Source organism: Nematolebias whitei, chromosome 6 (assembly GCF_014905685.2).
Source record: "Nematolebias whitei isolate Nwh7 chromosome 6, NemWhi1, whole genome shotgun sequence".
Classification (NCBI taxonomy): Eukaryota; Metazoa; Chordata; class Actinopteri; order Cyprinodontiformes; family Rivulidae; genus Nematolebias; species Nematolebias whitei.
In genome coordinates, this window is record NC_056503.1 from 18,124,050 (window position 1) to 18,146,598 (window position 22,549).

At 41.5% G+C, this 22,549-nt stretch overlaps 1 protein-coding gene across 1 annotated transcript in view; it reads left to right on the forward strand.

Moving 5' to 3' along the window:
• The window catches only part of LOC119410539 (TRPM8 channel-associated factor homolog), a 46,913-nt gene extending 30,813 nt beyond the window's left edge, over window positions 1-16,100 (forward strand). Inside the window, 4 exon segments of the mRNA XM_037677421.1 lie at window positions 5,511-5,747; window positions 8,211-8,434; window positions 12,634-12,747; window positions 15,843-16,100. Of these exon segments, the coding sequence (XP_037533349.1) occupies window positions 5,511-5,747; window positions 8,211-8,434; window positions 12,634-12,747; window positions 15,843-16,085 (818 nt within the window). The 3' untranslated portion in view covers window positions 16,086-16,100.
• Window positions 16,101-22,549: the final 6,449 nt, after the last annotated feature.

Genomic DNA, 22,549 nt, shown 5'->3' on the forward strand with positions numbered 1-22,549 from the left:
TTTCACCGGAACAAACGAGCACTAACGAAGCACTAAAAAAATAGACCACTCCCGTCTGTTTTGGAGCAACATGGGGGGATGGTGACCTTTGGATGACCTAAAAATTAATCTTTAATATCTCAGAAAGCAAAGCAGCACTAACGAAAATTTTAACGGCACAAACCAGCACTAACGGAGCACTAACCATTCAGACTATTTGCTTTAATTTTGGAAGTGGGTGGGGTGTCAGCTTCACTCAGCTCTCACGGCTGTGCTTGAAAGTTTGTGAAGCTTTTATAATTTTCAATATTTATGCATAAATATGATCGAAAACATCATCAGATTTTCACACAAGTCCTAGATAAAGAGAACCCAGTTAAAGAAATGATAAAATATATTACTTGATCATTTATTTATTGAGGGACATCATCCAATATTACACATTGGTGAGTGGCAAAAATATGTGATGCTTTGCTTTCAGTATCTGGTGTGAACCCTCCATTCCTCCCGCTATCCTGTTTTGACTATATGTTTGATATGAGGAATACAAGTAAGCTCAGAGTCAAAAAGAACCCCCAGGCTTTATCTTGATGCATGCTCAATAATCCAGGTAGAAAAATCAAAAAAAGTTCAATCTGGTCCTCTGGATATTCAAAAAAACAAAAGCAAAACAAAGCAAAAAAAATTCTAGAAACGTTTCGTCTCTCATCCAAGAGACTTCCTCAGTCTGAGGTGCTGTTTTCAGCTCAGTCTCTTAAATAGCCCCTTCTTAGAGTGGATCAACCAGTTTGCTGCTGACAACCAAAACCAACTGATCACATGCTCAAGCAGGACCATCAGCCTAACAATGGGTCATTAGCACACTGATGGCTGTTTACTACTCACAGAGGGCTGAGTGATACTAGCAATCACAGCATTGTAAGAGGGGGACAGTTGAACCCGGAGGCCTCCACCCCTGTTTAATGATGGACGATTTCTTTTCACAAAGATGGCCTCCTTTACTCCTCTCTCAAACCATCGTTCCTCTCTGTCCAGGATGTGAACATCTTCATCCTTGAAAGAGTGACTGCTGGCCTGGAGATGAGTGTAGACCGCAGAATCCTGGCCTGATGATGTTGATCTTATGTGCTGGGCCATCCTTTTGGCCAGTGGCTGTTTAGTTTCCCCGATGTAAGACTGATCACAGCCCTCCTGACACTGAACAGCATACACAACATTACTCTGTTTGTGCCGGGGGACTGGATCTTTGGGATGAACCAGTCTTTGCCGTAATGTATTTTGGGGTTTAAAAGCCACTGGGACGTTATGTTTAGAAAATAAATGTCTCAGTTTCTCTGATACCCCCTCAACATACGGAATGACCACTGGTCTGGGTCTGGGTTCCTCCTTTTCACCTGATGGCTGACTGGAGTCCTGTTTGGGTTTCTTCTCTGCTTTCAGGAAGGCCCAGTTAGGATATCCACATTGCTCTAGAGCCTGTTTTGTGTAGGATTTCTCCTTCTGCCTGGCTCCCGAGCTAGTGGGGATGCTGTCTGCTCTGTGATACAGAGTCCTGATGACTCCTAACTTGTGCTCCAAAGGGTGATGGGAGTCAAACTGCAAATACTGGTCTGTGTGGGTGGGTTTGCGGTACACCTCGGTTTGCAAATGTCCTCTATCCGAGACTGAGACCTCACAGTCCAAGAAAGCCAACTTGCCATTTTTTACATCTTCTCGTGTGAACTTGATGTATTTATCCACAGAGTTGATGTGGTCAGTAAAATGGTGGACTTCCTGAGATTTAATTTTAACCCAGGTGTCGTCAACATACCTGAACCAATGACTTGGTGGTGTCCCTGAAAAGGACGTCAAGGCTCTCTTTTCTACCTCCTCCATGTACAGGTTGGCAACAATAGGAGAAACTGGAGACCCCATAGCACACCCATGTTTCTGCCTATAATATTGCTCCCCATATGTGAAGTAGGTTGACTGCAGGCACAGTTTCAAGAGTTGACACAGTTGTTCTGTGGAAAGCGTGGTCCTGCTGCTCAGAGTGGTGTCTGATTTTAATCTTAAACTGACCACCTCTACTGCATCATCAACAGGAATGCACGTAAAGAGTGATGTGACATCAAAAGAGACCATTGTTTCATCAGTCTCCATGATGACATCCCTCACCTTATCCACAAAGTCCATGGTGTTCTGTATGTGGTGTTCTGAGCTGCCAACTAAAGGGATGAGTACAGACGCCAGATATTTGGAAACATTGTAAGTGACAGAGTTAATCATGCTAACAATTGGTCTTAAAGGTACACCTTGTTTGTGGATTTTAGGTAAACCATACAGACTAGGTGTGGCCTCCCCTGGGTACAGTCTGTGGTACAGAATACGGTCAATAGCCTTGTCCTGCTCCAAATTTTTCAGGCAATCTATTAACTTCTTCTTGTAACCACTTCCTGGATCTCTTTTCAGAGGTTCATAAGTGGTTAAGTCACTAAGGAGTGTCATAACTTTCTCATGATAGTCTTTCTGGTTCAAAATCACTGTGCACCTTCCTTTGTCTGCTGGGAGAATGATGATGTTTTTGTCCTTGCTAAGAGTGGTGAGTGCATCCCTCTCCTCTCTACTGATGTTGGAAGGTGGTGGTTTGGCATTGCTGAGGCAGGATGAAACTTTGATTCTGAGCTGTTCTGCTTCACCCTCTTTCATTTTGTTGTTGCGGATGGCTGATTCTGTGGCTGTGATCATCTCCACCAGAGGAATTCTACTTGGTGCAACCGCAAAGTTCAGTCCCCTGGCAAGAATCTCTGTCTCCGGCTGGTTGAGCTGTCTGTCAGATAAATTCTTCACCCACTTTTCTGTCTCCCTGGCATGTAATTGACTACTGGAGTGTTGTCCTACACTGAATGTGTTGTTATTGGAATAGTGATGGTGTTGATGAGTTATTAGTAAGTTAAACTTATTTTGTTGTCGAGTCTTGGACTTGACATGCTGTGCTAAGCGTCCCTGATCTGTACAGTCCAACACTTGCTGAAGTGTGGTCTGATCTAGACACATAGTTAGTTTCTGTTTAATGTGCTCTTCTTTGGCCTTCAAGGCCTCAATATTAAAATTGGTCTGTCTCACCCGTTCATTCAGCAGCTGGGTTTGTGCCTTCTGAAGGATCTTGCTTGCCCGGTGCCCGCTGACCAATGATTTTAGTTCCAGGCTCTGGGGGTAAGAACCCCCAGGCTTCTTACTTTTTTGGAACATTTTAAAAACAAAGTTTGTAATTTCCGAATTGTATTTTCTTTCTGAAACTTCTGTTTTGTCCTGGTTTAGCTGGATAAAGTTCTGCGACATCCAGGTCTTTATGTCTGAAATGCAATTAAAAAGTGCAGTGATTGGCCAGGTGTCATCATGAGATAATGAGATGTATAGCTGTGTGTCATCAGCATAACTGTGGAAACTTATACCATGGCTCCTAATGATCCTACCAAGCTGCAACATGTACAAATTAAAAAGTAGGGGGCCTAAAATAGAGCCTTGAGAGATGCCATAGTTAGCATCATGGATCTGTGAGGAGCATTAGTCCATACTTACCATAAGGTTCTATCTGTGAGATAGGAGTTGAACCACAGAAGATCAGTACCAAAAAGACTGACCAGGTGTTGTAATCTATTTACAATGGGATTATAGTGCTGAATGGGATTTACCTGTCTAAATAAAGGTTGAATGAATTTAAGACATTTTTTTGATCTACTATATAAAAGGCTGCAATCAGATACAATAGCACAAGGACTGATAGATTGTGTGAATCCAGATTACACCTTAAATCATTTACAATTATTAATATGGCTGTTTCTGTACTGTGATTAGTCATAAAACCAGATTGATACTTTTCTAAAATACCAGCATAATTAAAAATAAATAAATAAAAACAAGCTTTTCTAAGATTTTGCTGAAGAATAGTAAGTTGGATACAGGTCTATAATTATTAAAAAACACAAGGATCTATATGACTTTTCTTTGGAAGAGGCTCCACCACAGCCGTTTTAAAGGCAACGGGGAAGACACCCATCCGAAGAGAGCAATTTACAATGTTTAAAATTTCATGCTCACTCTAAAAAGTCATTCATAGGCTTAATAAATGTCACTATATTTATAAGTTAAATGACCTTAATGAAATTTCTGAAAATCACATAAATGATTATTTAAATTGGGTATACTGAAATAAATGTTTAAAAATTGAACATAAGTTTTTGTTTTAGATTAAGGTCTTTTTTTATATATATATTTAAGAGGAAAATCTTAAGTAAATAGTTCACAAAATATCTTTCTTACATGCACTTAATAGTTTGTTTGAAATTGAAATAGCAAATTTAGAAAATAATTTGAGCATTTGATTATATATATTTTTTATATATACAAAAACTCACACACATCAATCTTAAGACTAAAATTTAACTGATAAAATGTTAATTGGGAATGTTAGACTTTGAATGTCAAGCCAGTCTAAAATTTTTTTTGGATTTGGATCATGATAATTGTCTCACCATAAACAAAATATTAACCATGACTTACAAGGTAGAGGATGATTCTCAGCCTAATCATTTTGTTTAAATTTTTTTGTTTCTTTGAATTTAAAACGTCATTTCAAGCATTTTTTTTCAGGGCTATATTATTATGTTTCTTTATTTTTTCATTTCCTCAGTTTTCATTTTTTTCTGAATTAGCCAAACAATGAGTTCCCTTGAGCTCAATTTCTTGTTCATAACACAGGTCTATATAGGTATATTTCCATAAGTTCATTGACGACAGTTAAACGGTTTAAGAAGCCAACAATTTTATTGTACATGCAATAAAGATGCCCAGTCATATGTGGAGTAAAATGTATTTTCAATGTTTAATCAGCAGTATGAAGCTCATTGGACTTTAAATGTAAGAATGCCTATTTATTATCACCATGATAGATTTATTATTCATTCAACCTTTATTTAGACAGGTTAATCTCATTGAGCCTCGGGGACTCATTTACAAGAGAGACCTGAGCAAAATAGCAACAAATGGGCAAAACATCCAAGGGGATGAATCCTTTTGTATACACTTTGTATCATACATGTATTCTGCAAACAATTTTTCTTATGAGCAATAAAGCACCATCATTGCATTTGTTAAAAACATTTTCTCCTGTAATTTGTCACACAGCTTTAAAACAAACATGCAAACTGCCCATCAAAACATGAAGCTCAGTCAGAAACTGTGCAACAAATATATATTTAAAAAAAACTGTGGCAGTCAGTTGGATTTTGGCAAAACAAGCAAGAGAAATTAGTCATTGTTGCAGCTCATATTTCACAGAGAAAGTAAGACTTTTCATGTCTAAAATGGCACTTTGATAACTTTTATAGTTTAAGTTTATGTTATTGGGAGATTTTTCCATGGAATGTTCAAATGACAGTTGATCGTGTCACAAACTAACATTTGAAATAAGTAAAAATTGCACAACTTTTGCAAACAAACAATTCTTACTCTGAGAACCTTTTCAACCATCCCATCTTATTTCACTTCAGGTGTGACTAAAGCTGAAGATTGGTCCTTGGTACGTGCAGCTCCTGCACCCTGGGCAGAGTTTGAGTTTGAGAACATCATCCTCACTGTGCCATCACATGTTATCCATGAACTGGAGTCCCCAGTCAAGGTGGAAAAACTCTGGAATGACATAATGAGGGGTGTTGCAGATCTGGCTGCCATACCACACAAATTCATTCGGAAAGAACGCATTGTTGCTGATGTGCAAATTTCTGCAGGTAAGATTACTTTTTAAACTGTTCTCAAGGACATTTTTGTATATTTATTACAAGAAAAAAGGTTTGTATCCAGGAAATTCAGAAAATACAAAATAATAAGGAAATATTTTTAGATAGTTATCAGACACTTTATTCCATCTCTAACAAAATAGTCTAACCCTTTCACATAAAGGCAAAACGTATATAAGAAAAGAGAAAGCAAGACTTCTGCAGTCCAAAATTTCCATTAGAAGAAAATACAATTTCTATAGACTTTAGTACCATTGTTTCATTCTGCAAAGGCAAAGCAGAAGGTGTATGGAGAGTTGTACATAAGGTTGAACACTGAGGAGGGACATTATGACTTGTACTGACTAGAAAGACCCGAGGAATCTGGCTGAAAAGAATGTGCAGCAGATCAGGCTTGTCAAAGTTAAAAATGAACTTGTTCTAACAAGTGAGGAGAGCATGATGGAAAGATGAAAAGAGCTGATGGATGAAGAGAATGAAGGTGAATGAAGAGTAAAGGTTATAGAAGCTGTGGACTAAGAAGTAGAAAAGATTAGTGAGGTGAAGTTTGGAAAGCTTTGAAGGAGATGAAGATGAAGCAGAAGGCAGTTAGATCTGATAATTTACTAAGGGAGGTTTGGAAATGTCTGATAGAGGTGTCAGTAAGATGTCTGACTACATTAATCAGTGGCATTTATGAGAGTCAGAAAATGAAAAAGGAATGAATAAGTGTGCAGGTGACCATTTTTAAGAACAAGGATGATGTACAGAGTTGTAGCAAATACAGGGGAGTTAAGTTGATGAGTCGCACAATGACGACCTTGGAAAGAGTTGTAGAAGCTAGACTTAGAAGAGATGTGAAAATTTGTGAGCAGCAGTATGGTTTCATGCCAAGAAAGAGCACCACAGATGCCGACTTTGATTTGTGGATGCCAATGGAGTACCAGTAGTACAGAGAGGATCAGAAAGAACTCCATTGTGTCTTTGTAGATTTAGAAAAAGCATACAACAGAGTGCCGAGGGAGGAGGTGTGGAATTGCATGAGGAAATCTGGAGGGGCAGAGGAGTATGTAAGACTGGCACAGGGCATGTATGAGGACAGCAGGACAGTGGTGAGATGTTCTGTAGGAGTGACTGATAGCTTCAAGATGGAGGTGGGATTGCATCAAGGATGAGCCCCTTCTTCTTTGATCTGGTGATGGACTGATGAACAAATGAGATCAGGCAGGAATCCCTGTGGATGATGATGTTTGCAGATGACATTGTGATCTGTGGTGAGAACAGGAAACAGGTGGAAGAGAACTTAGAGAGGTGGAGGTATGCACTTGAAAGAATAAGGAAAGTCATCCATTGTAAGACAAAGTACATGTGTGTGAATGAGTTGGAGACAGGTGGAACAGTGAGGCTACGAATAGCAGAAGTCACAAAGATGCAAAACTTCAAGTACTTGGGGTCAAATGTTCAGGAATATGGGGAATGTGGTAAATATGTGAATAAAAGAGTCCATGCAGGTTGAAGTGGATGGGGAACATTTTCAGGAGTGATTTGTAACAAAAGGGTGTCAGCAAAGGTCAAAGGAAAAGTTTACAAGACGGTGGTGAAACCAGCTATGTTGTATGGTCTGGAGACAGTGACACTGACAAAAAGACAGGAGAAAGAACTGGAAGTGGCAGAAATGAAGATGTTGAGATTCTCCTTAGAGGTATAACACAGGTTGAACAACAGGGAGATAAAGTTAGAGAGGCCAGACTGAAATGGTTTGGACATGTCAAGAGGAGGGACCGTGGGTATACAGTGAACCCTCGCTATAACACGGTTCACCTTTCACAGTCTCGCTGCTTCACGGATTTGCATCGTGAATTGTGTTCTGCATTCTGATTGGCTAAACAGTCTCTCCGCTTCTTCTCTACCTGTGTGTCAATCTCCCTTTCTAATCCAATGACTCGGGTCGCGGTGGGGCGGTGCTGATCTCCGCAATTTGAAGCCTTCAGTTCGTATTGATGATTAAAATTATTACAAAGTATTTTACAGTACAGTTGCTAATTGTAAAAAACGTTTATACAGTACTTTTATTTGTTAAACAAATGCTTGCGCCTGTAAAAAGGTTTTGTTCTTTGGTTTGAATGTATTATGGAGTATTTCATTGTATAATAATTGTAAAAACAACAAAGGTTACTACTTCACGGATTTCGCCTATCACGGGTTCTTTTTGGAACGTAACCCCCGTGAAAAAAGAGGGTTCACTGTATTGGTAGAAGCATGTTAGAAATACAGCTGCCAGGAAAAAAAACAAAGATGAGATATATGTATGCAGTTGGAAAGGACATGGAGGTAAATAGAGTGATGAGAGTGAGGACAAATTATAGAGTGAAATGGAGGAGAATGACTCACTGTGGAGACGGCTGAAGATGAAATGGAGGAGGGAAAAAAAGATTCAGACAGGATTGTTGATTGAACAACATTTTCTCATTTTAGGTTGGATGCATTCAGGCTATCCAGTTATGATGCATTCCTCTGAAGCACCAATGCTGTTCAATTAAAAAAATGCCAGGACCACAGGTCTATGGGGAGAAATTCATGAGCTGGGACACAACCAACAGAGAAGCTGCTGGGAGCTTCCACCTCACACCACAGAGGCCACATGCAACCTGTGGTCAGTGTATGTGAGTGAAGAGGTGCTCGGAGTCAACAGATCAAAGGTGGGTTGTGCCCGCAGGGAATATCCGTGCAAAGCTGAAGGCTCCAGTATACAGTGGTGGGATGTAACTAAGTACAAGTACTTCGTTACTGTACTTAAGTACACTTTTCATGAATCTGTACATTACTTAAGTAGAGTTAAACATGGGTACTTTTTACTTTTACTCCACTACATTTTAGATTAAGTATATGTACTTTCTACTACACTACATTTCTATAATGCGTTGTGTTACAAATTACATTCACGTTGCAACTTTTTTATTTGTTCGTTAATTTGAAAGTAACCAATGGCGAGAGGGGAGTTGGTCCATTGAATCAATGCAAAATGGGCAGGTAACGTTAGACCCACCTTCAAGAAGAGCTATATTCTATTATATACATCACTGAGCTGGGTGCACCCACAGCACCGCTAACACACCCAAAATGAATTCCACCGAGGAAAGTCAGCCAGAAGATACAGTACGTGCCACCCATGACCTTATTGAAAGACTATTGAAAGTCTATAGAAAGACTATTGAAATACTACTGAAAGATTATTCAGTACAGCAGGACAGATTCTCTCTCCCAAAAGAGCCAGACTGGACTTAAAAAACTTTGAAAACCAACTTCTTCTGATCTTGAAGAAGAAATTATTGCTTCAATATTAAAATGTGTCAATTCATGGGATGTTAGAACAGGAGACGAGAGATGTCTCCAAATGACTTCACACTCGGGTCCAAGTTTTGAAAATGGTGTCAGTAAGTTAAAATATTGTTCACTATTGACCCATTACAAGGTTGACTAGACAGTATTTTTACTAGAGTTGATGACACACTGGAGTTGAAATGATCGGTGCCTATTTCTTTGTTAGTTGTGTCTAATGTTCCTTTTTTCATCAGACAACTTTTACTTAATTGTGTTTATTGCCGTTAAAATGACACATTGGTTTTGATTTGTGTTAAATAAAAACTTTTAAAGGTAAAATCCTTTCTCTTTCTTATTTTGCTTAATGACATTTAACTGTGCATGCCATCCCTGAAATTCTGACGCAGAATCACAAGTTCAAGTGTGAACTGCGTCACAATAAAAACATGTATTATCTGCAGCATTGTTCATTAAAATGGCTCAACACTATTAATGTACTACAGAAAATGATATACATACGGTAGGCAGACTTAAAGATATGTAGACCATTGCATTAGGTAATACATTCAGCAAGTACTTTTACTTTTAATACTTTAAGTATTTTTAAAAGCAAGTACTTATTTACTTTTACTTAAGTAAAAACGTTAATGTGGTACTTCTACTTTTACTAGAGTACATTTTTGTCTGTTTATTTGTACTTTTACTTAAGTACAGTGTATGAGTACTTCTGCCTTTAGGGATGAGACCTTGTCTGGTGATGACAGGACTGTCTCTAAGAACTACTCTGAACGGAGGGGGTCGGGCTGCAAGTTGTAGCGTGTCACCCCTGCTATCAGCTTGGTCATCCATCTGTCTGGCGAGCAAGCTCGCAGCCACTCCGTGTAATGTTTGTGGAGTGGGCACACGTTTAGGTGGTGCGTCATTTTTTTACATTTGGGCCCTCCAACAAAAAAAAACTTTCTGCAGCTCCTCCGAGAGGGAGGTGGAGTGACGGGCCAGGTGGACCTCTGGAAAACCTCGTCCTCCGGCTGCGATGCGAGACCGGCAGACAACAAAAGAGGTGCACAGGTTGAGGATGATGTCAGCTGCCTTGCAGAGGGAGCGCTACGTCTCCTCCAGCCTCTTGAATGTTGTACGCCAGCAGCGTAACGTATTGTTCGCTGCGGCCGCCTGGAACGCACACTGGTGAGCTCGGTTGGAGAGTGACGTCACTGTCTGGTTATGCTTACCCGGAGGCACAGGATGCTGGTCCAACCTGGACATCTTGGTTCTGAAAGCCTCCACCAGGCTTGGCTCCAGGGGGGCCCCGAGGGAATTTCCACTCGGTGAAACCCCTCCACTCTGGTGATGGGCGCGAATGTGGGAACCGGCGCCCTTATTCTACCAGGAACCGTCTGCGGCCTTGTCCCAGTAGGACGTCGCTGCTAGGAAACGAGGCCAGATGGGATCAGAACGGCGAGACGGAATGGAGCCCAGAAACCTTCCCGCTAGATCATCCAATCTAGGCGGTGGAAGGAGAAGGACAGAAAAAAGTCCCTTCATGTCAAGCGCCTCCTGGATTATGCCGGGCAGCTCTAGAGGAGGGCACCGACGGCTTGGAGCGGTGTGGTCGCTGATGCAAAAAAAAGGTCCGGGGGAGGTGGGAATTTGCTCAGCCCCCCCCCCCCCTCGTTCCGACACTACGCTCTCAAGGAGGGAGTGAGCAGCGGGGGGCTGCTGCTGACGTCTCCTGTCCCAGAGGAACCATCCGATTCGCTCTGAGAGTTGTCGATAAAGGAAAATTACAAGATGGCGTCGTCCAGCGTGTAGCGACTTGCCACTAAGAAATACTCCTTGGCGCTTACCTTGAAACAAGACTGCTTGTCTGCTACTCCTGGGGGAGGAGAACTCACCAGGACGGCAGGAGGTTGACGTGGCGGGGCCAAAGGCAGTCTTAACAAAGGTTGGTCAAGCTAGACAACTTTCCTTCTTCGTTCTTCTGACAGTGCTATTAGCTTGCTGAAGAAAAATGGGAGCCGATTACCTGCTCTTAACGTAATTTATACGGACCGGGTGGGGCCCACACAGCAGGTGGACGTGGACTAAATTTTTTATTGCAATGCTTCGCATGACGGGATAAAACCCACTAAGCACTAAGCGACAGTTCTTAAAGGGCGAAGCCTATATGACATAGAACAGTAATATTTAAAGTTTTTATTAATTAACAGCTGCTATTGGAGGTCAAAGTCCCAGGGCCGGGCCACTCTGGAGAGACAGGAGAGTTAGTGAGCAGCACTTCTCTGACAGTGATCTGACAGATACTGATAGGCACCAACCTTCACTACAGGTGAGGGAGGAGCTCTTTGAGGGAGTTGAAGAGGATGACGTCACCGGTGGTGAAGACAGGTCGGCTTTGAGGCAGAGCAGAGCAGAGCAGTGCGTAGTTTTAAGGGAGATCCAAAAGGGAGGTCCAGAGAAACAGGCAAGGGTCAAACACAGGTGGTCAGAGGTCCTGGGCAAAATCTGAAATGTAATTCAAGAGACGTGGTCATGGTAGTGGAAGCAGGAGTTGATACTGTAGGCAGAGAAGATAATCCAAACTAGATAAGAAGCGGGCAAGGCGAGGAATCCATGAGACTGACGTGAGGTCAAAACCAGGAAAACAAACAAGGCTGTGGCATGAACGCTGGACACTGACCCAAAGGATTTCAATAATATGGCACTGAATGGTTGTGAACGTGGATCTTAAATACTGGGGAGAACAGGTGAGCAGCATGAGAGCTGATCGCATTAACGAGGCAGAGTGGGCGTGATGCAGGGGGACAGGAGCATACATGAACAATGACAGAAGCTGAGAGGTAAACAAAACATGAAGGCAGTAACTATGGCAGGAGGGCCAGAAAACATGAGACTAACACATACGTATGCTTGGATATAATTTATTTACAGTTTAAATAACAATTATGATTGTTATCAGCCTCATTTAGTCATACTTATTCACTAACAATTCACAACAAGTGGTATGCTGATGTCCCTCGTTGCTGAGGGATTTGAATAGTGAATGTATGTAGTTTTACAAACAAGTGTTTTCTTGACTTGAATTGTTGAACAGGCAATACAGGTAAACCTTAATATTTTAGCGCAATATATTTAATTGGGTAGTATTTACACTGTGTTGAAGAAGTGAGGTTGGTTTTAATTGTTTTTCTTTTTGTTGGAGGTAGCACGGAGTGACAGACCCTGACAAGAGGAGGGAGCAATTTTATCCACCACCAGGTGCAGCGGTGGAGCCAGGGGGTCTTAAGCCTGCTCTTAAATGTGGCCAGGGTGTTAACCTCATGAACAGAAACTTGAAGTTGGTTCCACAAAAAAAAAAGCCTTATAAATTAATGACCTACCTCCCGTTATCCTTTTATAAAGTATAGAAACTACAAGTAAACCTGCAGTTTGAGACAAAATACTCAAAAATATATGAAGCAATAAGACATTTGATATAAAATAGAGCTTAACTGTTGAGAGTTCTGTATGTTAGAAGTAAGATTTTTGTAATATTGTGAAGTTGTTGCCTTTTTAAAAGCCCAGATTTCCTGTACTGCAGGCTCATGGATCACTGACCCCAGAATCTCGTAGACACTGTATAAACAAGTACGTTCAGGGAGGCAAGAAGCTCAGTGATTGGAATGTTTGGACTGCCCTGGAAACATACCTGCAGGTAAGAAAAACTTATACGAAAATGTTCTGCAGAAAGTATGAACTCTGTTGCACCAGAGCCTGCATTTTAATAGAAGTGCAACATCACACTGGCTCATCACCTCATCAATGTTCTGTTTAAATTTAATTGTACTTGACATAGCTTTCTATGCTAATTTTGAGTGGTCGTAATTTTGGCTAACTTAGCAGTTGTGAGTTATTTTACACTCCAACCTAAATGAACCCATTATTAAACACTTTACAGGCAACAAAAACTACCTGTCAGGATTATTTCTGTCCTAGGATATGTCAACACATTATTAGATAGATACTGTATATACTTTATTGTCCCCAAGGGGAGATTTTTCTTGGATATAGAGCACTAAACAAAGCTTCTTCCACAACCAAATACACTACAAACAATAAAATCATGTGAACACCACAATAAAATAAAAAAACCAACACCTATTGTTCAGTAAAAACACATATTACTCAATAAAAACTCAATAAAAACGCATATTGCACAGTCCCACATACATTAAAACAAGTAAACGACAAAAAAAAAAAAAGACCAGATCATCAGCAGCATGACAAAAGACTATATGCCTACTTTATTTAACAATCTGATTGATGTAGGGACAAATACAGTTTTAATTCTGTTATGTCTACAAGCTGGGATTCTAAATCGTTTGCCAGATGGTAACAGTTCGTATTCTGTGTTGAGGATGTGGGCGGGGTCAGAGAGTACCCTCCGAGCAAGTCTGAGGACAGACTCATCATAGACAGACTGCAGGGAGGGGTGATCAGTCCTTCCTATCACCTTCAATGTTGTTTGTACCATGCGACTAACTTTAGATTTAAGTTGCACAGAGAGATAACCATACCACACTGACATTCCAAACCGGATGATGCTTTCTAATACGGACTGACAGAATAAAACCATAAGCTTCTAGTTAACCCCAAAGACTCTGACAATCTCTGTTGTAGATGGGAGCACAACATCCATCCATCCATCCATTTTCTTTACCCGCTTATTCCATTTTGGGTCACGGGGGTCGCTGGTGCCCATGTCCAGCAATCACTGTGCGAGGGGCGGGGTACACCCTGGACGGGTCGCAAGTCCATCACAGGGCCACATAGAGACAAACGACACAAACAAACATTCAGTCTCTCACTCAAACCTAGGGACAATTTAGAGTTACCAATCAGCCTAACATGCATGTTTTTAGTCTGTGGGAGGAAACCGGAGTACCCGGAGAAAACCCACGCATGCACGGAGAGAACATGCAAACTCCACCCAGAAAGGCCCCTGGACCGGGGTTTGAACCAAGGACCTGCTCGCTGAGAGGCAGCAGCTCTACCAGTTGCGCCACCGTGCTGCCGGGAGCACAACATATTAACATTAATTTCCCACTTGAACAGATTGTCTAGGTGAACACCCAGATATATGTAAGAACATATCTGGTTTATTTTCTGGTCATGAATAAAAAACAGGAGATTGTCACTTAGAGACCTGGAGTCAGTCAACATCTCTTCTGTTTTTCTGGCATTAATAACAAAGTGGTGGTCATCGCACCTCGTTAAAGTATGATGAGGAGTCCATACCCTCATGCAGCAAGCTGAGAATAGCAGTATCATCAGATAATTTAAAAACATGATTCCCAGGGCAACTGCTGATGCAATCATTTGTGTGAATGGTGAAGAGGACAGAAGAGGTAACACAACCTTGGGGAACTCCAGTACTGATGGACCTTGGCTCTGATAAGGTGTTATTGACTCTGACAAGCTGTGATCTATTTGTTAAGAAAAAATAATAAGAAGAGGATTAAGATTCATCTGCTGAACAGAAGTTCCTCACTACTTCGCAATTCGTTTATCACGGATTCGCTATATCGCGTTTTTTTTTAAGTAAGATTGGACATGACGCAATTGGCTGATTGATGGATGAGCCATGGATTGTTTTTTTTAAATAAACAATTTTAAACGATTTTGCACCATGTGTAAAGTCCACAAGTGCAAGAGAAAGTTTCCTCCTGCAGCTGATCAGCTGATTTCCCTCTCTGCCACACACATTTTTCCTGCTGCAGCTTTGTGAAGGGTTAACCCTTTGCTGTCCAGATGCACCAGTCAGCTTTTGTCTTCCAACTTAAAATTCAAAGTATGTCACATTGTAAAATCATCATCACAAAATATACAAGTGTTAAGTTATTTTAAATTATTTTAGAACTTCTATGTTCAGTCGTTTCAGTGTAATTGATCAAGAAGTATATTTCTGCTCCTTGCTGCAGAGCTGAAACTGTGTGTCATTCCTTTGATGTCCTGCTGCACGTCCCTTCTTTACAATTTAAATTTAAATACTGTAATATTTTAAATAAACAATCCATGCTGCATGGATTGTTTATTTAAAATGTTACAGTATTTAAATTTAAATTGTTTATTTGAGGAGGGAGATTGGGAGTAACAGGTGATGAGTGTGGTTACAGCCTGGCACATGTCATGACAAAGTTTACTGAACTTGAACTTGGACTAATGTATCCCTACTTCGCGGTTGTTCACTTATCGCAGGTGGGCGTGGTCCCTAACACATGTGATAAACAAGGGACTACTGTAATTTATTATGAAGTAGATGAGGCTGTAGGGTATTAAAAGCAGAACTAAAATCTATCAAGAGAAGACGGGCATAGGCCTTTGGGTTTTCAAGATGTTTAAGAGTTGGGTGTGTGATGCCATTAATGGCATCATCTGTACCCCGTCCCTGTCTATAAGCGAACTGGAAAGGATCAAGACCAGGGTTTATCTCTGATTTCAAGAGGGACAGAACATATTTCTCAAAACACTTCATTGCTATTGATGTTAGTGCCATTGGTCTGTAATCATTATTATCAGATGGACTTGATTTCTTGGGGACTGGAATGATAATTGACCTTTTCCAAAAAAGATCCTGCAAGTCACATGTTGAGGTCTGACAAGAACAAGATCATTGAAAAAACAGTCTGTTCCTTGTGTTTTGATCTCCTCAGTCCTCATTTTACATCCAACTATAGTCCAAATTAAAGCAGTCATTACTTTAACATGTGTAGTAGATATTTGTCACAGTGTTTGTTTCTGTCCTTGTAGCTCCAGGAAAAGTTTGGTTGGGATGCCTTTAAGAAGGTGCTTGCTGCCTACCACAACATGAGCAACTTTCCCAGTGACAAGAACGGAAAGATGAACATGTACGCTGAGACGTTCGCTCAAACTGTGAACATGGATCTGACCGGATTCTTCAAAACCTGGGGATGGCCCATTGAAACAGCCACTGAGGAGAAACTGTCCAGTCTGCCTCCCTGGTCTGATCACCCCATGGCCCAGTATTCCTAAAACCCAGACTGGATCTGTTCCTGAAAAGAAAGTGATCCAGAGTTAGTTAACATTGATTTGGTTTTGTTTTTGTTACTGTGGAAAAAATAAAATACTTGGCAGATAAAACAATTTTAATCCATATACAGTATGCCTTTCATTAATACTGACCTTCTTGGTGCGTGTAATGTATGAAATTATTAACATAATCAAATATTTCTGAGACATGAAAGAAAAGGACAGCTGAACAAAAACTTTTTTTTTTAACAACCACAATGGTCTGAGAAATTAATTTGAATAAAGTATAATTACTGTGTGAAATTTTGAAAAAATTGAAATAACGAAGATGATTTTTGTCATCATTTGTAATTAACGTTTCTGTTCCTGAAAGTTCTGATTGTACTAATAGCAACATTTACTGTGACTGTTCACATCTTTATGTATGGTGACTCCATAATAAAATTGGATAATATGAATAACTTTTTCATTATTATTTATAGTAAAGTCACTTAAATAAATAAATAAAATAACTGTGTGCCAAAATTATATTATTGTTTGATCTCTTTCATGCAGTTATTGGACCTTTTGATTATTTGTATAGTTAAGCTTTAGTTATTTTTACCCAAAATCATTTAAGTGGGTCTTGTAGTGAGAGAACAGATACAGATGTGTTCCATTAGTGCAGAAAATATATCTGCCATTTAAAACTAAAATATAAAATTGTAGATGGCAAATTGAAATGTTGGTATCAGCAGGTGGAGCCAAATTAGGTGGTGCTCTATGTGGCCCTGTGATGGACTTGCGACCTGTACAGGGTGTACCCCGCCCCTGGCACAGTGATTGCTGGACATGGGCACCAGCGACCCCCGTGACCCAAAATGGAATAAGCGGGTAAAGATAATGGATGGATGGATGGAACAACAACCGCAACATGACCAACACAGTGTGATGCACACAGACTCAGCACAGATCACACAGTGCAGAAAGCCAGGGAATAGAAGTGTGTTTTTAAGCGAGATTTAAAAACTGTGAGGGAGGGGGCCTGTCTAACTAGCAGAGGTAACTCATTCCAAAGTCTTGGGCCTGCTACAGAGAAGGCCCTGTCACCTCTGCGCTTGAGCTACTGGTCTGCTGATCTGAGAGAACGTGGTGGGACATACGGCTGGAGCAGATCAGTAAGATAGGAGGGGGCAGAGCTGTTTAGTGATTTATAGACATATAAGAGTATTTTGAATTTGATTCCAAGGTGAACCGGAAGCCAGTGTAGGGAGGCCAAAACAGGTGTAATGTGCTCTCTTTTGCTTGTGCTGGTCAAAAACCGGGCTGCTGCATTTTGGACCAGTTGGAGTCTAGCTATGGAGGTCTGACTGATACCAAAAAGGAGTGAGTTGCAATAGTCGAGCCTGGATGTAATGAATGCATGAATTACTGTCTCCAGGTTATTTTTGGACAATATGGGCTTCAGCTTAGACAGTCGCCTCAGCTGGAAAAAGCAGGATTTAACAATCATATTTACATGATTGTTGAGTTTCAGAGAAGGGTCAAGTATCACTCCTAGATTAGTGACTCTTTGTTTCACTAACGGTGACAGAACGGATAGGTCGATGCAGTGGTTGGTGATTGTGTCATTGGGAGGAAACAGCATAACTTCAGATTTTTTCTGGTTGAAACTCAAGAAATTTAAAGCCATCCAATCTCTGATGTCAGCCAGGCAGTCCAGTAACGGTTGAATAGAGCGAGTACCGTTGAGTCTGAGGGGGAAGTAGATTTGGCAGTCGTCAGCGTAGAAATGAAAAGGTATGTTATGTTTCCTGAAAATAGCACCTAGTGGCAGCAGGTATAAAGAAGATAAAAGAGGACCAAGGATGGACCCTTGCGGTACCCCCCATTTAAGCGCTGCCGAGGCTGAACTAAAATCTTTGATGGAGACACAAAAGGACCTGTCAGCGAGGTAAGATCTAAACCATTCGAGGGCTGACCCAGTGATGCCCACCCACTGCTCTAACCTCGCAATGAGGATCTCGTGGTCAATTGTATCAAAGGCAGATGTGAGGTCCAGTAAGAGAAGGAGCACAGAATCACCAGCGTCTGTGAATAGGAGAATGTCGTTAAAAACCTTGAGTAGAGCAGTTTCAGTGCTGTGGAGAGGTTTAAAGCCAGACTGGAATAGCTCTAAGATAGCATTATCCTCTAGAAAGCATTTCAGCTGGGACTCCACTATTTTTTCCAGCAGTTTAGCGACAAATGGGAGTCTGGAGACAGGCCGGAAGTTGGACATACTGAGGGGTCAAGGCTAGGTTTTTTTTCAGGAGAGGTTGGACAGCAGCATGTTTAAAAGTTATTGGCACCACACCTGAGGCTAAGATGCTGTTCACAATGCCAAGAACAGGAGGGCCCAGAACAGGAAGAAGCTCCTTAAGGAGTCGAGGGGGGACAACGTCAAAAGGGGAGCCAGATGGCTTCATGCCGCACAAGACCTGCTCCAGGGAAGACAGAGAGATGGGCTCAAAGTGGTCCAGAACAGCAACACAATGAGATGGGATGGACGGATCATGAGCAGGTGGAGAAATGAGTGCCCGGGTGTTTGCAACTTTTTCAGAAAAGAAATGGAGGAAATTTTCACACAGCTCAGTTGATGCTTCTAGAGGTGAAGGTTCACTGAGGTGTAGAACTGAGTTCAGGGTGGAAAAAAGGGCTCGAGGGTTGTGGGAGTTTGAGGAAATTATTGCAGAAAAGAACTTCGATTTGGCGGCTTTAACTGCCTTCTGATAATGACGCCAACTCTCCTTTAGGATTTGAAAAGAAACCTGCAGCCTGTCTTTCCTCCACCTGCGTTCTGCTCTCCTACACCGCTGTCTAACGGCTTGAGTGACGTCATTAAGCCATGGTTCTGATAAAAGTTTTGTTTTCCTGGTTTTAATGGGAGCAAGATGGTCCAGAATATTTAAGCAAACAGAGTTAAGCTGAGAGGTTAGCTCCTCGGTGGAGAGAGACACTGAGAGCTGATCGATCCTCTCAGAGCTAAAAGCTTCAGTAAAACGTGCAGCAGTGAAACAGTTAATGGCGCGTGAAGTACGTGCAAAATCACATGACTTAGCAGTAGGACAAGGCGGGATGATATCAAACAAGACAGGCATGTGGTCTGAGAGAACGTTGTCACCGATTACCAAATTACAAACAGAGACATCACGAGTTAAAATGAGATCCAGAGTGTGACCGTGTTGTTGGGTGGGAGCATTTACATGTTGAGTTAAATTAAATGAGTCCAACAAATCAAGGAAGTCCTTCACTAACGGCTTCTCCTGACAACAGACGTGAATATTAAAGTCACCAACGATAATAAAGTGATCATATCTTGGTGTGATGTAAGCCAGAAAATCAGAGAATTCACTTATGAAGTCCTTGGAACGAGGGGGGCGATAAACAATCACACACAGAACGGGAGGGGAATGTCCGAGTTCAAAAGCACTCAGCTCAAAACTGGAGCAGGGCATGAGGGTGGACAACTGTTTACAAGAAAAGTTTGATTTAAATACAGTTAATATTCCACCACCCCGCCGACCTGATGGCCACGGGGCATTAAAACACAGACAGTCAGGAGGTAAAAGTTCCACCAAGGCGCTTGAATCACCCAAAGGCAACCAGGATTCAGTGAGAAAAAGAAAATCTAGTCCCTCGTCTTTAAAAAAGTCATTTAGAATAAAAGTCTTGTTGGCAACAGACCTTGTGTTGATGAGGCACGTCCTGATCTGGTCCGACACAGAACCAGCCATGGTGGGGGTGGTGCGCGCCAACGGTTGCAGATTTTCAAAAACAGCGCCTCCAGGACGGTCCAAGCGCCGGGCCGGTAGACAACACCCATATTTTCCCTGGTCCGGGCACGTAGGAAGCTGGCTGTGGAAACGTTGACCACGCAGAGCTTTGAGTTTTACCAGCCGGCCGGCACGTTAACCCTGGCATCTGGATCGATATCACCAAGAAAGCAGGCTTGGGGCCCAGCGTAAACAAGCAGGCACGTCTGCCAGAAGGGGTGGAAGAGGGGGGGGTCCCGAGTCACGATCAAAATGGTCCGAATCAGCGACAGCAGAAACAGACAATCGAAGATCGAGGAGCTGTTGTCGGTCATACACAAGCAGCGAGTTGATATCCCAGACAAAAAACGAAAATAGCAGAAATAATCCAAACAGTATCGTCAGAGGTAGATTGCAGGCCATGTACACGGACACAATCTTCAATGTTTCAATGCTTCAATTTTTGTATGTATGTGTATATATATATATATATATATATATATATATATATATATATGTGTGTGTGTGTGTGTGTGTGTGTGTGTGTGTGTGTGTGTGTGTGTATGTGTGTGTGTGTGTACACACTGCCTGGCCAAAAAAAAGTTGTCACCAAGCAAAAGGTCACACTAATATTTTGTTGGACCGCCTTTAGATTACGACACGCTTCCTCTGTGGCGTTGTTTCAATAAACTTCTGCAATGTCACAAGATCTATTTCCGTCTAGTGTTGCATTCATTTTTCACCAAGATCTTGCATTTATGACCAGGCACTAGGCATGGTAAGTGCATCACTTCACCTTCCTCTCTTCTTACCCTGATGCACCCATCACTCTGGAACAGGATAAATCTGGACTCATCAGACCACATGACCCTCTTCCATTGCTCCAGAGTCCAATCTTTATGCTCCCTAGCAAATTGAAACCTTTTTTTCTGGTTAGTCTCACTGATTAGTGGTTTTCTTAAGGCTACACAGCTGTTCAGTCCCAATTCCTTGAGTTCCCTTTGTAATGTGCATGTGGAAATGCTCTAACTGTCGCTATTAAACATAGCCCTGAATGCTACTGGGGTTTTTTTTGTTTTGTTTTGTTTTGTTTCTCGATTTGAGTTCACCAAAAGTTTAAGTGATCACTGATCACGATCATTCAGGATTTTTTTCCGGCCACATTTCTTCCTCTATCCTTCCACTTTTTAATAATGTGTTGGACAGTTCTTAACCCAATTTTAGTAGTTTTTACAATCTCCTCAGATGTTTTCTCTGCTTCATGCCAATAATTTGACCCTTCTCAAACAGACCGACATCTTTTCCACGACCACGCGATGTGTCTTTCAACATGGTTGTTTAAGAAATGAGAAGCAACTCATTGCACCAGTTGGGGTTGAATAACTTGTTGCCAGCTGAAATATAAAAAAAAATATTCTCTTTCTCTGTCCTCTGATGAAACCAGACGCGTCTCCCCCCCCCCCCCCCCCGCGCTTCCCTGCTTGCACTTTTTCATCCTGTGAACCCTTAAAAGTCTCTTTTATTTTTTGCGTACTTCCTAATTCTAAGGTTCAGCTGGTCTCTCAACAAATTTGATCAACTTCTCCCGACAGGAGTCAAGGTAAGGAGGACCCTCCTACCTTAACGGAAACAAATTGGATTCATGATGACAACTGGTTATTTTGCTGTTTGGCTGGTGAATTCTGGATTGTCTACAAATTCGTGTGGATGTGTCGAAGCTCAACAGCAATTAAATTGAATTAGTGGAGTTGTATCAGAAAGCTGGAGCAGGCTGTTATTAGGACTGCGGACTCTATAGCAGCACACATGAAAGAGAAATAATCTTGGAGAAGCTGTGAGCTCGACTTTTGGCGTAAAGGATCAATTCAGCTGTTTTGGAGTTCCATCAGAGGAATATACCAGCAAGACTTTAAAAGGCAGAAACAGCAATTCACGAGTTCTGCCTGACCCAAATTGTGGGCTTGACGCCGGACTTATCTCAACTCCTCCTGGCATGTTTTGAAAATAACAAAGATGCTTTGACTGTCTCATCACCCCTCCCTTCCCCAAGGCCGTGGACATGTGACAGAACCTCAACCAAGCTGATGATGAATTACACCTCTTATCTGGACAATGGCTGGTGGGGGGGGGGGGGGGGGGACACTCTGGACTATGCTACAACTTTCCCTTAAAAATTCAATGTCTTCACCAGCCTATATGTACATGTATAACATCTATTTATTTTGCTTTGCTGTGGTAGGTTTTTTTGATGCCTCAAATCATGCCCTGTCTAGGACACGACGTGAGAGATTTTTTTTTTTTTTATCGTCTCTCTTCATGTTTTCTTCCCTTTTCTCATCTAAGCAAAATATTATTCTGAATAAGAATAATGAGGGCTGCACTTTTTATAGTTGCAGCTTCATGCACTCCGCCCATCTTTCGGACGACTGTACGTACATATTCTTGTTGTATCTCGGTGCAATGACAATAAAGTTTATTCTGATTCTGATTCTGATCTGATTCTATGCAGTATTTATCCAATAGGAGGCTCGTACCTATTTGCTTAGTTAAATCCAGGTGGCAACTTGTTTTTGACTATATATAGGGCAGCACAGTGGCATAACTGGTAGAGGTGCTGCCTCTCAGTGAGCAGGTCCCTGGTTCAAATCCCAGTCCGGGAGCCTTTCTGGGTGGAGTTTGCATGTTCTCTCCATG